Source organism: Cyrtonyx montezumae, unplaced genomic scaffold, assembly GCF_038088225.1.
Source record: "Cyrtonyx montezumae isolate F1298 unplaced genomic scaffold, pur_monq_1.0 scaffold_26, whole genome shotgun sequence".
In the NCBI taxonomy this organism is placed as follows: Eukaryota; Metazoa; Chordata; class Aves; order Galliformes; family Odontophoridae; genus Cyrtonyx; species Cyrtonyx montezumae.
This window is the reverse complement of record NW_027072003.1, coordinates 2,781,137-2,795,309: the sequence shown is the minus strand read 5'-3', so window position 1 is coordinate 2,795,309 and position 14,173 is coordinate 2,781,137. Positions and strand designations below refer to the sequence as shown.

Sequence of the window (14,173 nt, the reverse complement as noted above, 5' to 3'; positions counted from 1 at the left end):
TTCTATCACAGATATATATAGCAGTGTGATTGCAGTTCACATCTTATACAGAATCCTCAAGAATCTTTTCATGTCTTCTCAACCTGATTTTCACGGGACTTCAACTGCTTATGGCAGATTTTAAACGTCCTTTGAGCCCATGTGTGCTCTGAGCTCTGGGCTGTGACTTCTGTTCACTTGATTTCTTTTCCTCGTCATGTTTCCATAGAAAGGGCACGAAATTCAGCCCTGTGCTGTGAAAGTCTTTGTGGCATTGTCTCCAACTATTCCATTACACATCTTGCATGTAATTGCTTAACGGTGACAGTCATCTTGTGGCTTTTTATGAACCTGTGATAGATCTGTCCAAGGAAAAAATACACACTGAATGCCGATTAGGCAGAGTGATGGTTGTTAAATTCCAAGGCTGGACCCCGTCCACTCCTCCACTGCTGAAGGAGATGATTTGTTGCATTTCTGTCATTGTCTCTGGCTCCAGGAGCAGCACGGCGATGCATCGCACAGGGAAAGCCCTTCCATCAGTGGAAGAGTAGGCCAGGCTTTCTGTTTGCTGCACTGGCAATGCCTTGAGCAGAGCTGGGCAAACGTGCTCATGAGCCCACATTAACCCATACTTCAAAATGAGCATTCCCCATATTCCTGCAATGGGAAACGTCCCTCTGTGCTTCTGTGAGCACTCTGTTCATTGGCAGCCTGAGAAGCAAGGACCCAAAGAAAAAAGAAAACCACGGATCTCTTCTGAAATGGACAAGAACCCAAATAAAAGGCACTTAAAGTCACTGCTCTTGGGAGCTGGGAGCGCTCTTCGTTATGAGAGTCAGTCTATGGTCAAGAGAGCTGAGCTCCGGGGTCGGTGCCCCACACAGCAATGGAAGACAGCGTGAGGATGTGAGCTCTGGGTTGGGTTTATCACTTCTATGGCTGTGAGGGACACGGGTTGTTCGCCACAGGACACAGTGGTATAAGGCTGCTTTTGTTTTATCAATCAAACCTGAGCTTAAGAGGATGGGATGGAAAAGTGAATTTGGAAGATGAGTGGAAAAACGGACCTAGAGGGCATGTTGGGCCCTAGACAGCAAATGGACCCCTGTGGTTGCATTGTGTTACATTTTGTTATGCTGAGTATTTGGGTGTGTTTTATAGGTCAGGTTTGGCTAAAAACCCAATTAGAACAGCGCATTCATGAACACTCTGGAAAGGATTATATAGAAAAAGCTCAAATCCTTACATTACGCTGCAGTTGGAGGGGACTGCTTTGCTGCCATGGAACATGTTGCATACTGTTTGGTGGTATTTGGCCCCGAGCTCATTCTTTCCCCCTTAGTGCACTTCAGGGTAGAATTCCCAACCCCCCAAGGCACCGACATCTGAGTTTTGTAATGCCAACTGTTGCACAGTGCATAGTGAGTCGGTCTCCCATCACAACACACAGCTATCACCTATTGAAACCGATCAATTATGGACAGATTTTAACATGAACGAAGGACACTGCAGGAACAGGAGCACTTCCAGCCCACAATGGGGAGGTGTGGAACAGAACTGCTCCGTTAAATCCCTGCATCAGGAGAGGCACCTACACTGTGCTCCTGATAGCATCCTGCCACGGCAGGGTGCACTGCTGTTTCTTTACCTGCACACACACACACATGCCATGGTGAGAGGACGCTGTCAATTCATTATTTACAGCATTTCATCATTAAGTCCCAACTTCACTTCTGGGAAGGCTCGTTACTCCTGCTCGCACTTTGCTAGCTGATTTTTTTTGCCTTCTGAAGCAGGAAAACACAGACCTGTAGAGCATCTTTTATTCTACCATCTCCAACTCTGTGAGGTTTTTTTTTAATCTTTCTTTCCCCCGTTTTCTCCTTTCATCTGCGAGAAGAGATGGAGGTCTTTGATATTTTATTTAGAGCCCATCATGCGTTGGGATCGAGCCCCAGAGCTGTTTGTGGATGGGCTTTCTGCAGGGCCAGGCCTGCTCCTGTGCCTGGGCACATCTCCCACACAGTCCCCCACATCCAGATCTGATGGGACTTTGTGCACTGACATTTTTCACTGCAAGCATTTCCCACTGCAGGTGAAGCACTGCACACACGTGTGTTGGGATAAATGCCCTTCCTCTGATTGTGATGATGTAGAGGGCGGATTTGATTTACTGTGCAGACAAGTGCTATAGGTAGAAGCGCTGTCTGCCCACACTGTTTTGATATTGCCAAGGAAGCAGTTATTAATGGCTACGCACAAATCCTATCTGACATAGCGATAGTGCTTCCAGTGCCCAGAGCTGAAATCTCAGCTCCTCACAGGATGCCCATGGGTGAAGGTGGGTGAGGAGCAGCTCTGTGCAGGACCCTCCTTGCTGTGACAGCTGTCCCATAACAGCACTGCACACCTCCCACATCCTTTCCCTCCCCGTCCAAACCCTGCAGTCCCATTCCACCGCCACTGTCACTCCTTTTTCCCCACGGGACCCACTGCCTGCAACAGAGGTACAGCGAAGCACGTTACAATCAAGGCAGGCACAACCCTTAAAGAATTATTGACACAGATGAGATTGCAGGAGGAAAGCTGTCAATAAAGCAGCCCCAGAAGGGAGCGTGGCTGCGGGCTGTCTGCACAGCAGCAATGGAGGAGCCACGCCGGACACAGCTAACGAGGAGGCTGCAGACGCCTCGTTTGTTTCTGACAAAAATGAATCATAAAAGCTGCTGAAATTCATTTTCAGTTCACAGTACATTTGGTGCCAGACTTTCATGCTGCAATCACACAAATATATGCTGACACGTACAAGTGAGCTGTGAGCGCGTTTATTTACCCTGTGATGTGCACTTGAGGGCACGCATGCATGGGTTTAAATATATTTTTTAAGAGCAGACACCTGTTCTCTCCTCAGAATCCTTTATCTCCCACCAAATTAATGCTTAGTGCGGAGTTTGGATATTCCGTCCCTTTCCCCTCTTCAGACACAGCCCAGCTCTGCTCAGAGGAGCACAGGCAGAGGATGGGCAGTGGCAGAGTCTGAGCTCAGCACAACTGTGGGAGCAGAACAGTGCTTCATATCTGCTGAGAGCCTTTTGCTGGCCAAAAAAAAGCAGCAGAACTAAACACGAGTGTTACTATGCGGGAGACAACATTAAGATTTCAAGCTTTTTCTTTCACCGTCTGTAGACGTGGTCTCCCTTTCTGAAATCTCACTTTCTCCTTTCTTTTCCAGTCTGTCAGAATTGAACATTATGGAAAGCTGTGCGTGGGACCATGATGGACTGCTGCCCACACAGCGGGTATTTGGAGACTCCCACCTCTCTGGGCAGTGAATCACCCACAAGATCTGTCACAGGACGGCGTGGGTGTGAGGTTTCCTTTGTGCCATTTGTTCAGACCTCTCCGTTGTGTCTGATCTGATGAGAAAGATGCCGTTCCAGGAGTATTTGTTCACAGAACTGCAGAGTGACTGTGCTTGGAGAGGAGCTCTGGAGGCTCCCAGTCTGGCAATGTGTTGTCTTATATGGAGAACACCCCGAGGGCTGTACCAAAGGAAAGGTGTTAGGACACGTTTGAACCGTCATTGTTAGTGTACATTCTTTTTTGTATCTGAATTTGCAAAGAATGAGCAAACCTGGAAAACAGCATCTACCATTTCACAGAATCACAGCACTGTTGGGGTTGGAAGAGACCTCCGGAGATCACTGAGTCCAACCCCCCTGCCAAAGCAGCTCCCTAGACCAGGTTGCACAGGTAGGCATCCAGGTGGGTCTTGAACATCTCTAGAGGAGACTCTTTTTATTGCTTTTCTATCCATCAGTTTAAACGGCTGTTTCTTTTTTCCCACCAAGAAGAAGGATTCAAAGCACTGCAGCTTTGTCCACAGCTCCGAGGAAGAACCTGACCATGACAGTGGCTTTGCACTGGAGCTGCAGATACGTTTTCTGTTAAAGGAGGTTGCTGTTTACCTACATTTTATCTGTTCAGAAGGCTTTCCCTGGGCTGGAAATCAAGCTTGTTCAATAGAGCTCATTAGGTAATGAGCTTATTCACTAAGCTCATTAGTGGGGGAATTCATCCTGCTCAGCCCTCTGCAGCCCAAATCTTGTCTCCCTCAGCCTAGCTTACTGCTTGCTTGACCCTTAGCAAGAGAAGTGACTTTTACCTAATTTGATCTGTTTTACATATTTTCATTCAACAACTGCCTCGCTGAATGAATGTTTCTATTATTTAATCTGGCCTGCTATTCCTCTGCAGCAGAAAAGCATCTACAAGGGCTGTAGTCTTTGCACACAGCGTGCCAAGGCGAGAATACCATGCCAGCTCATTTCAAGAACCGAAGCCGAGAGTCTGACTCAGTAGGACTCATCCTGTTCTGTGATGGATGCTCCCTGGATGGAGGAACAGACGGTGGGGCAGATGCAAGTAGGCAGGAGAGCGAAAGAGGCACGAGTAGAAGTTGTGATTGCCTCCTGCGAGCTGCCCGTGACTGCCCATCTGCATGCAATGGTTGTGCAGGGAGCTCTAGAGCACACACACAGCACGAGCAAGGGATTCAGCATGCTGGGTCATTATGCAGAGAGCAGGTCTGACAGAAAGGGTTTCTCCCTGGTGCAGAGCGGGGTGGGAGGTGGGCTGCTACATCTTCCTGAACCAGCAGCACAACTGAGATGTGTGACAGCAAAGAACATGCGCTGGCAATAGTGCTTCACTGATTCGTGTTCAGTGTGGAACATTTTAGTTTTGTTTCTGTTCATTTCAGACACTAAGGAGTGGAAGACGTCTCTCATACAGTGGAGTAACAGAGGTGTCAGAGTTTGTTATCTGGACAGCAGCCTCCTCCTGCCTTCCCTCTGTAGAAGCAGGAAGAAGAAGTTGGAGCTCTTCTTTAATATCAGTGACAAAAGGTCGAGCAAATATCGAAGCCTCAAAAGACAATAAAGCAGGGTTACAATGAAAATGAGTTCTGAAATCGAGCGCAGGGAAAAGATAAGTTTGTCTGTGCCCCAGCAGTGGTGTGGCTCAGTGGGAGCTGAGCTCTGGAGCGAAGGATGCAGTGCCCACTCTGCACTCCTCGGGGGCTCAGTCTGAGCCAGACCCAGTCCAGTGCATGGACCGAGGACCTGTGGGCTGTAAGAACACAACAGGGACGTTTTCTCAGCTGCCTTCCATCCGTGTCTCGACAGGAGGAATGCTGCTGGAGAGCTCTGGATCTGTGCTTAGAGCGGGGCAGCAGGACAGGATGATGGAGAGTTTGCTTTCAGAGCGCACTCCTGATCCAAGCAGAGGCACTAATGGAGATGGGCTCCAGGAGGAGGCAGCTCGGAGCAGCTCTCTCCTTTCAGCTCTCCCTTGGAAGAGAGCTCACTTCTGCCAAGCATTAGGTTGCAAGAATAGCTGGCTTGCCTTATCCTTTCCAATTAAAAAATAATGCATTATTTTTGTCCTTACCATGGTGACTGTAATTAATATTTAAGGAGGATGAGTCCCTTGTGCGACTGCTCGTACAAAAATAGAGAAGAAGTGCGTCCCGTTGATGACATGTTGTGTACAAATTGCACACCAGAAGTGCGCATGGAGCGTACTGACGTGGAAGTGAGAGCTGTGGCAACCGGGTGAAAAACAAGAAGGATGAAGTAATAGTAAAAGTGTTTTCCTTGGTACAGAGGAGAAATAAAGGGGCTGTCAGCTTGGTGGGGGAAACCTTGTTATCTCCAAGCTGTGCGTTTAAACCTTAAAGGCTGAAAGCTAGTGGGAATTTATCATCTGCTGTTTTCACACCTGATGTGAAAGCCCGTATCTACAGGCAGAAGAGAAACAGCAGCAATTTGTGTCTCTTAGATGGAGTCACATGCGCAGAAGGAATACAGCAATAAGAACATGGAAAATAATTATCCGCACGGAAAAGCTGAGGGTACTTCAGCACGATGAGGACGTGTTGTCGGGCCAACAGCAGCTGCCAGCAGCCAACCTGACAGCTCCCACTGCTGCTGCAAGGCAAAGGGCTCAGCTGCTGCTCAGCACCAACACTCGGACGCAGGACTGGGCCCGGACTGCTGAGGTCTTGTCTTTGTTTCTGGGAGGTCGCGTGGCATTGCTGTGCCCACAGCTCGGCTCTGTTTGAGCTGAGGTTTCAGGGGTACGTGGCCCCGTTCTGCGGGGCTGCTCTCTGCAGAAGCAAACAATCCTTCTCAAGGGCTTTACAGCAGCCAAATTTTGCAAAGTCCTGAAGGCAAAACGCTAAGGCTGATCTGTGTTTTAATTCTGCTGCAGATGGCAGGCCGAGATGAAAGCAGCAGGCTGCCCCAGGCTCCTGAAATCTCATGGCACTCAGCCCGCTGCTGTGCGGCTCTGCACGGCTGCCCACCTCAGCCCAATGCTTTTAGATGCATCTGTAGGGGAACAGACCCCACGTGAAGCACAGAGCAGCAGCGTGCAGCCCAGACCCAAACCCCACAGCCCTGCACAGACATCCAAGCATTGAGCCAGGACAAGAGAAAGAAGTAAGTCACTAACGAGAGAGAGAGAGAAGGAAAGACCAGATGTTGCAGCATCGTTCCTCAGGATGCAAACCGAAACAAACAGCCAGGAAAGATCAGCACCTTTTAAAGAGGTAATGAATTGTTTCCTCCTCAGGCAGGCAGCGATTTCACTTGCCACATACCTCTGAGTAATTTCCCAGCAGGTTTTAATGTTGGAACAATGGCATTCTGCTAGATATTGATTTTAAAATAACTCTTCCACCCTTACTTGTAACCTGAAGAGGTGAATTACAGCCCTTGAATGTGCTCTAATGTAGTGCTGGTAAATGGTGGAACTGACAGTGCCTGTCTGAGAAAGATGCAGGGCTGAGCTCATCCCGGGGCGGCCACCAAGGCTGGGACAGGTCTGGCACAGAGCAACTCTCAGAGTAAAGCACAGAGCAGCTGCCAGGCTGAGCCCTCTGCTCCTAGAGCTCGTGCTGCTTTAGGCACATACAAACCTGCTCTGTCCTCCGGTAGCACTGCGGTAGCTCTGTCCCCAGGCACCAGGGCAGGGATGCACAGCACAGCAGCATGGTACCAAAGCTCTGGGTGCTGGCTCTGAGCTGGGACATCTCTCTGACACTCTCACAGCTCTCTGTGCCCGTGCAGCAGTGCACACTGAGAACAGATTTTGACTGCGTGGATGTAATCAGCTAAGAGACGTAATTCGTTCTGGCTCATTTGTTGCAGGCCTTTAACTTCCCTTCCCCTTTCACCGCCTTCATACTGACAGTGGCTACTCTGTCCCCTATTTTCAGCTGATCACTGTAAACTAATTACTTTTACTGGGTCAGCGCTGTTATGAAATTATCATTTTATGAGACTAAAAATAACTCAGATCCAAATCAGCAAGCCAATCACTTCCCTTCAACTCCATAATACAATGCTCTCTGCAATCTGCATCTCTCAGGCACTTGCTGTGCTGAGGGCTGGGGAGGGAAGCAGGAATGAGGATCTGTGAAAGCTTCTTCAGCTCAGTTGCTATAGATGCATCTCTGCCAAGGTTCCCATTGGTAAGTGTAGTAGTTGTGTTGTGGTTTTAGCCTGTACCATTACTCAGCATCACTCAAAATAACATCCCTCTCGCACGAGTTTGCCTTGAAGGAAAGTTATTTCACCCACTGAGGTGTTTGCACGTGTGTGCTGTCATGACAAGTAAGGCCACAAAGGGCCAGTGATTTCCACCTGCATGGGAATGAAGACAGGCACTGTAATACTTCTGGGGTTCTGGTGAGTGCAAATAGCTCAACAATGAGATGGAGATTTGCATCGAGGCAGAGAAGGAAAAGGCTCCGTCTCTGATTGTGATACAAAGATGTTTCACGCGCGGTATCTGTAAATCCATTAGGGGAAGAAAATTGATACACACTTCATCTAAGGTGAAGCTGGAGTCAGGAGAATGATAGCTCAAGCAAATGGCTTCTTTGTGTAGCTCCATCAATTCATTGTCTGATTGGGCTTCCTGTATATTAAATCCAAGCTGCTCCCTGGCCTGTGGGTAGAAGAATTGTTGTCTGTAGGAAATGGGGAGAGCGATGAGGTGCTGGCACCTCGCTTTACAAAGGACACGTCCCACAGCTCATCCGTCTCTCCACTGATAATGTCAGATATGCAAAGCAGCGTTCCTATTAGAGCGGTTTTTCGGATTCCTCTTAATGGCAGTTACTAAAGTAGTGACACACAAAACATGACTACGGGGCTGAGGCGCACGCTTCGCGGAGCGCCCGGCATGGCAGCGCTCCAGGACCGGTTTATGGCTTCCCTGACTTTGCAGACTCCTCCTGGTTCACACGGACGAGGGTGAATGAGGGTTGCTATCAGCCCTGCAAGCCCGGGGCTGTGCATGGAGCAGTGCTGCAGAGATCCCCATCACGCAGTGCAGTTTCACATCCTGTTCCACTGCGTGCATCTCATCCCCGGGATTGAATACCAATGAAAAAGAAAGCCCAGGAAATCAATGAAACTAATAATGAAACGGTTGATTACGTTGGCTCTCTCTCGCTTCCTCACCCCACACTTTGCAGAACCTCGGGCTCTTAATGGGGTAACCTCAGTGCAGAGGAGCAGCCCCCGAGCCCAAGCCCAGCTCCCCCAGCACTCGGGGTCTGTGCATTGCTCCCAGCTCCCCCAGCACTCAGGGATTCCCCTCTTCACTGCAGAGCAGGCTGCTGACATGGCAAGGCCAGTGCATCTGCTGTATGACATCCCTGTGCTGACCTGGCTCCTCAAACAAACTCCACAGATACAGTTCTGCTGTCCCAGCCAAACCCAAAGGGACAGTACAGACCCCACGGGGACAGGCGTGGGCAGGGGGGGGGTCACAGCCGTGCTGTGCTCACAGGAGCTGCCTGGGAGGCTGAACATACTGCTGCTGTCAGGTGAAACGAAAACAGCCATAAACAGTGGAGGGAAACAGGAGCTGGGCAGAAGCGGGGGGGGGTCCGGCACTGCAGCTCTGCTTGTCACACTGGAGCACAGGGATGGGGGCCAGAGGCAAACCCTAGTTAAAAGTAAATGTAAACAGTGTGCTGGTAGCAAGGGAACACGATTTACGATAATTAAACTGTCTCAGTGTAGGTGTGAAGCTGATGGCCATTGCATACGGAGTTAATTAAAAGCAAGGCAGGGCCACAAATGCTGGCAGGGAGAGGATGGGTGCTGCAGGGCGAGGGGCAGCTGCTGCCGCCCAGGAAGGTGCTGCTGCCTGGACTGGATAGCCAGCCTCAGTTAAATTGTGAACGGTTGTTTCAGTAATTCAGATTGATTTGAGATGCACCTAAGAATAGTGCTTTCATTATAAAACCTCCTGAGCAAAATTTAACTTGTGCTAAATTAAAACAGCCTCCGTTAAAGCGGGGCTGATGAGCACAGCAGAGGGTTCTGAGATGCGTGGTCAGTATCCTTTAATTCCTTTGCTTTGTTTCCCATCCCAGAAAAGCTGCTGTACCTCCCTCTCTGTGCTGCTGATTCCCCCATTTTTGTTGTTGCTTTTGTGCCTTTTGCTCCAAGGAAAAACCCTTTTGGAAAATCCTGTACCGTGGCTGTGTACAAGGCTGTGCACAGAGGCTGCTCGTACAAATGGCAACGACTTCCTTGCTTCCAACTGAACAAATTTAATTTACTCCAGCAAATATCTGGCTTAGATTTGTTATTTTAATTATTAACGTTAGCCAACTGGAACATCTGTTAGAGCTTTCCTAGCTCTAGCCTTGGCTTTTCATTGCCAGTAAACTTTCCCTTTATTTAAAATGGGCTTGGAAACACAGGAGAAGTTATCCTCCACACTGCAAATCACACCACCACAAGCAAAGACATGACAGTGCCAGGGAAATGTTCATTACCTGATTTAAGTTTCAGGGTTCAAAATGAGAAATATATACACGCGGGTACACATTTGGCTTAAAAACTGTGGCACTTCATATCTCCTGCTTCAAATACTGGCTACAGTGAATTATGTGATATTAGGCTGAGCAGTGCTGGGATGGCAGCAGCTAACAGGCAACTAATGAGAGGTGAAGGCAGATGGGATAAGAACGTTAGGAACTTCAGCTGCATTTCTGGCAACCGCTGTGAGATGGGAGTTGCCAGCGCCCTCATTAGTAACAAGAGCCTTCCAAACACTGCTAAGTGATGTCTGGAGAAAGAGAGATGGACTATGGTGTGAAAATGCCAGGAAGATGGGAATGTCCTGCGGCCACAGCTCCGTTTCTGCAGCTCGCTGATTTTGGTGCCATAGTGCTGCCCTGGGTGACGGGCTGACAGCAGCAGGAGGTCTACATAGCTCATAGGATCAACTTGTCTGTCATAGGATTTGGGAAGCAAGCAGGGGGAGTTTGGCTTCTGGTGCTGCACAGCACCATGACAGAGCCCTGGAAGGTGAGACTGGGGCAGGCAGGTGTTGGCAGAGGGCATTTCTCTTCAGGAACTGCCCAGATTTCTGAGTGCCTTGTGAGTCTGTGTTAATGGCAGCAATCTCAGCTGGCAGACTGTTTGCCAGAGATTTTAATTGAAATCCTGCAACAGAAAGCCCCGAATCAGTAATAGTGGGACTGTAAGCTTTAAGGCTTTGATAGCAGGTTATCAGTCCCTTTCCAGTGAACTCTAACAAAGCTTTGCTTAATACACCTGCATGTTTTTAATTCTTATCGACTCATTTAAAGCACTCATTCATCTATAATTTCTATGACTGCAACAGATTGAGGATGCTTTCAAGTCCTCAGGATCACTCTGTTTTGTCACCTATGTGTTCTGAGAGGAAGGGAAAGGGAACACGACCAAGCACCAATGGAAGCAGAGCATTAACTGTGCTCTGCAGCACTTTCTGCATGTCTATTACCGGGAACTTTGGTTCCCAAGCAACACTGACCCCAACTTTCCTGTGACAAAGATAGCAAGGACGTCTGTGTGAACATGCATGTGTCTGCAGACAGATAGATGCAATTATATGGAACAGAAATGAGACCATCTTTTGGTGACTATGGCAAACATGGACATTTTCACTTAACAAAGAAATTCAGACTTCCAGTTGTCGTCAGATTCTGCACCTTTCTGACAGCTGAATTACAATTTCAATAATTTAAAAGTGCCATTGTGAGCCTGTTCATGCCTAATAGGCACAGAGAAGTGTTTAAAATCAAAAGCAGCTTAGAGAAAAAGTGGTGACCATATTACAAGAGTGAGGATTGTCTACATCTGAGCATTAAGCCGTGTGAACTCTCCAGTGGGAAAACTCTTTGCAAAGTACCAACAGACATAGTGTGTCCTGATGTGCAGAATTAAGGGATGATTGCCTACTTTCTTTTTATGTAACTGCATCAGGGTGGGGGCTTGGCCATTCTTACAAAGGCTTTTGTTCAGAGAGACAGAACCTCAAATCTATAATCTCAGTAGAAATACCTGTAAGGGAGAAATGAAACAGAAGGAAAAAAATAGCACCCTACAGGCTACATTTCCTTTGCTTTGATTATTTCATTACCTCTGCATCTGTCCATAGGAGTGTTGGAGATTCTACCACAATTGTGCTACAGTGTATGACAATTACTTTTTGAACTCACCACTAAACACAAGAAGCAGCCCATTTCTTGCTAAATTAAGTGAGAAAAAATCCCACCGAACATGTCCTGGAGATCACTGAGTGACTTCAGGAGCACATCAGCCCACAATATCCATTTGAATTCAGCACACCTATAACTCCTGGCATGTCAAACAAAGAAACTGTGACCAGCGTTGCAAAAAGAGACAAAATATACACCAGAGATTCTGTGTAAAATTTACAGCTCAAGTGAATGTCTGAAAAAAAACCCCGAGCACTACTTGCCAACTTCCTTCCACTTCTCTCTCCCGCAGAATGAGAGCAAATCAGCACCTACTACTCCATAGATTGCTTCTCCTGTATTCATTTACCACCGTGCCAAGCATTTGTCAAGTGGGTTTAAGTGCTTTTTCTGTTTCGTACTTCTCATAAACAGATTCCAGAAGTTATCAGGCAAAGAACAATCAAATCCATAACACTTCCATTCCCTTTTGCAACATGCATCCAGAAAGCCGCTTAGGAGCAACTAGGTTGAGCTCTGAGTACAGCTTGTGGGATGCTCAGTAAAAGAAAAAGTAATACTCACCCAAGTGTTGTCATGGTTACAATAGTGTACCAAAAGGAAGCAGGAATACTGGTGAATTTGCTTGCTGAGGACCCCTTCTCTGCATAAAACATCACAGTTGCAAAGATGATAATTGCCATAGTGAGGGAAAAGAGGAGAAAGCCAAGCTCAGAGGCACAGCTCTTCAAAGTGTAGCCCAAGATTCGTAAGCCTTGGGAATGGCGAGAAAACTTGAAAATCCTGAAAACCCTAAAAACCCTTAGAGTCACAAAGGCTCCGCTGACATCCTCATTGTTGGTCATCACCAAACCAATGTAGTATGGCATGATGGCCACCACGTCAATGATGCTCATCACGCTTCTGATGAACCTGTAGCGACTTGGGGCCGCAAAGAGTCTCAACAGGTACTCAACTGTGAAAATCATCACACAAGCCGTGTCCAAGCAAAAGAAAGCCACAGCGTATCTCTCCCCACACGGAAGCTCCTTGTTCCCCGGCACCGTGCCGCAAGGGACAGTTTCCACGACATTAGTGATCACAGAGACGGCAATAAAGAAACCGGTGACGTAGTAAAAGACTAAGGCTAAGGTGCTGGTGTGGGGGTTCTCGAAGGCTCGCCACATGGTCTGCCGGAAGCTCAGGGATGGCATGGACCCTTCCTGGTTGTTTTCTGAGTCGTTGTCATCCATCAGCCGCTCTGCGTTTTCCCTCTTTCTGTCTTTGTACTCTTCGTAGCAGCAGTCCCCAATGATTTCAGGGAGGATCCCGTAGAAGGCAAGCTCTTCATCGTAGGCAGAGATGCACTCGTACCTGGGATAGTGCAGCTTGCCAGTTCTATAAAAATTCAAGATGCACCTAAAGACCTCGGGGTCCCGGTCGAAGAAGTACTCCTTGGTGTCTTCATTGAAGAAGAACTCCTTCTCCGTGCTGCCCAGCAGAGTGTCCGGGTACCTCTCAAGTGTAGTCCTCCATGTCTGGAAACGCCTGCCGCTCACGTTGAGAATGATCAGCTCGTCCTGCCTCTTGTTCTTCTCCGTTGGAGCCAGCGGCATGGGACAGTTGGCCACTGGCATCCATCCTATGGCAGCTGCCCTGGCAAAGGGCAGCCACGCGGCGACCCCTGCAGCCATGGTGCCCCTGGCTGTGCTACTGGAGGGGATGGGTAGGAGTCAGATCAGCTCCATCTGAAAGGCAGAGCAGATAAAAGCACAGCACAGAGTCAGCCAGGGTGTCTTGCTCCATCGTGCTCAAGAGCTAGATCAGAATGTACACAAGAATGTAAAACGGCTGGCTTGCCCTCATCTCCTGTATGAAGGGTGATGTTAAAGAAGATACAACTCAGCAAGGTTATGGCATTATTACGGATTGAAATTTTGAATAGCAAATGATTCCTCATTAAAAGCTTTTTAAAAGTAGCATAAACACAGTAATTTATATTTGCTGCCTGACAAACAAGACTAATCCATAATTCCCCAGGTGTAAGTCTCATGCTCATCCATTTAACTACAGCTGTCAAGAAAGAGCTGGGAGTGCCAGTGAAATCAGCCCACAGTTCACCCAGCTAAACTGCATGCCATGAAGAGCAACAGCTGGGCTGAGCTGGGTTTCCAGGCTTCAGAAAGTTGAATACAAAGTGAAGCTGATCACCTCTCTGATTTTCATTCACTTTCTTCCACCTTTAATCAAAGACCTGGGCTCAGCAGCAGGCTTTTTTTTTGTTTTTTGTTTTTTTGTTTTTTGCTGCTCTCTTGGATTTAGAGATGTGTTTTACTGATGTGAAGTACTGCTTCCCTCCACTGGACCACGGGAAAATGCTATCAGCAGAGTAGCAAGAAAAGCAGAAAGGGGAAGCCTCCAAATTTGGACAGCTTTCTTCCAGCAGGATCATTACCAGGAGACCCTGATGGTTTCCTGGCAGACAGAGACAGAACTGAAGGACCATTAGGCTGAACTGAAATATATTCACTGCAGTCTTGAATTTTTAGATGAAATATATCCCAAGTTGTCTAAATCCTCAACCACTGGAAGCCAACATTGTCTGGAAATTATAGTGGTTACTGTGCTTCTGAT

General features: G+C 47.9%; 1 protein-coding gene across 2 annotated transcripts in view; it reads right to left on the bottom strand.

The window, feature by feature from the left end:
• Positions 1–13,233, bottom strand: part of KCND3 (potassium voltage-gated channel subfamily D member 3) — an 87,031-nt gene extending 73,798 nt beyond the window's left edge. For both annotated transcript variants that reach the window (XM_065740394.1, XM_065740395.1), the window contains exon 1: positions 12,125–13,233. In XM_065740394.1, the coding sequence (XP_065596466.1) occupies positions 12,125–13,233 (1,109 nt within the window). The remainder of the gene's footprint in view (positions 1–12,124) is intronic.
• Positions 13,234–14,173: the final 940 nt, after the last annotated feature.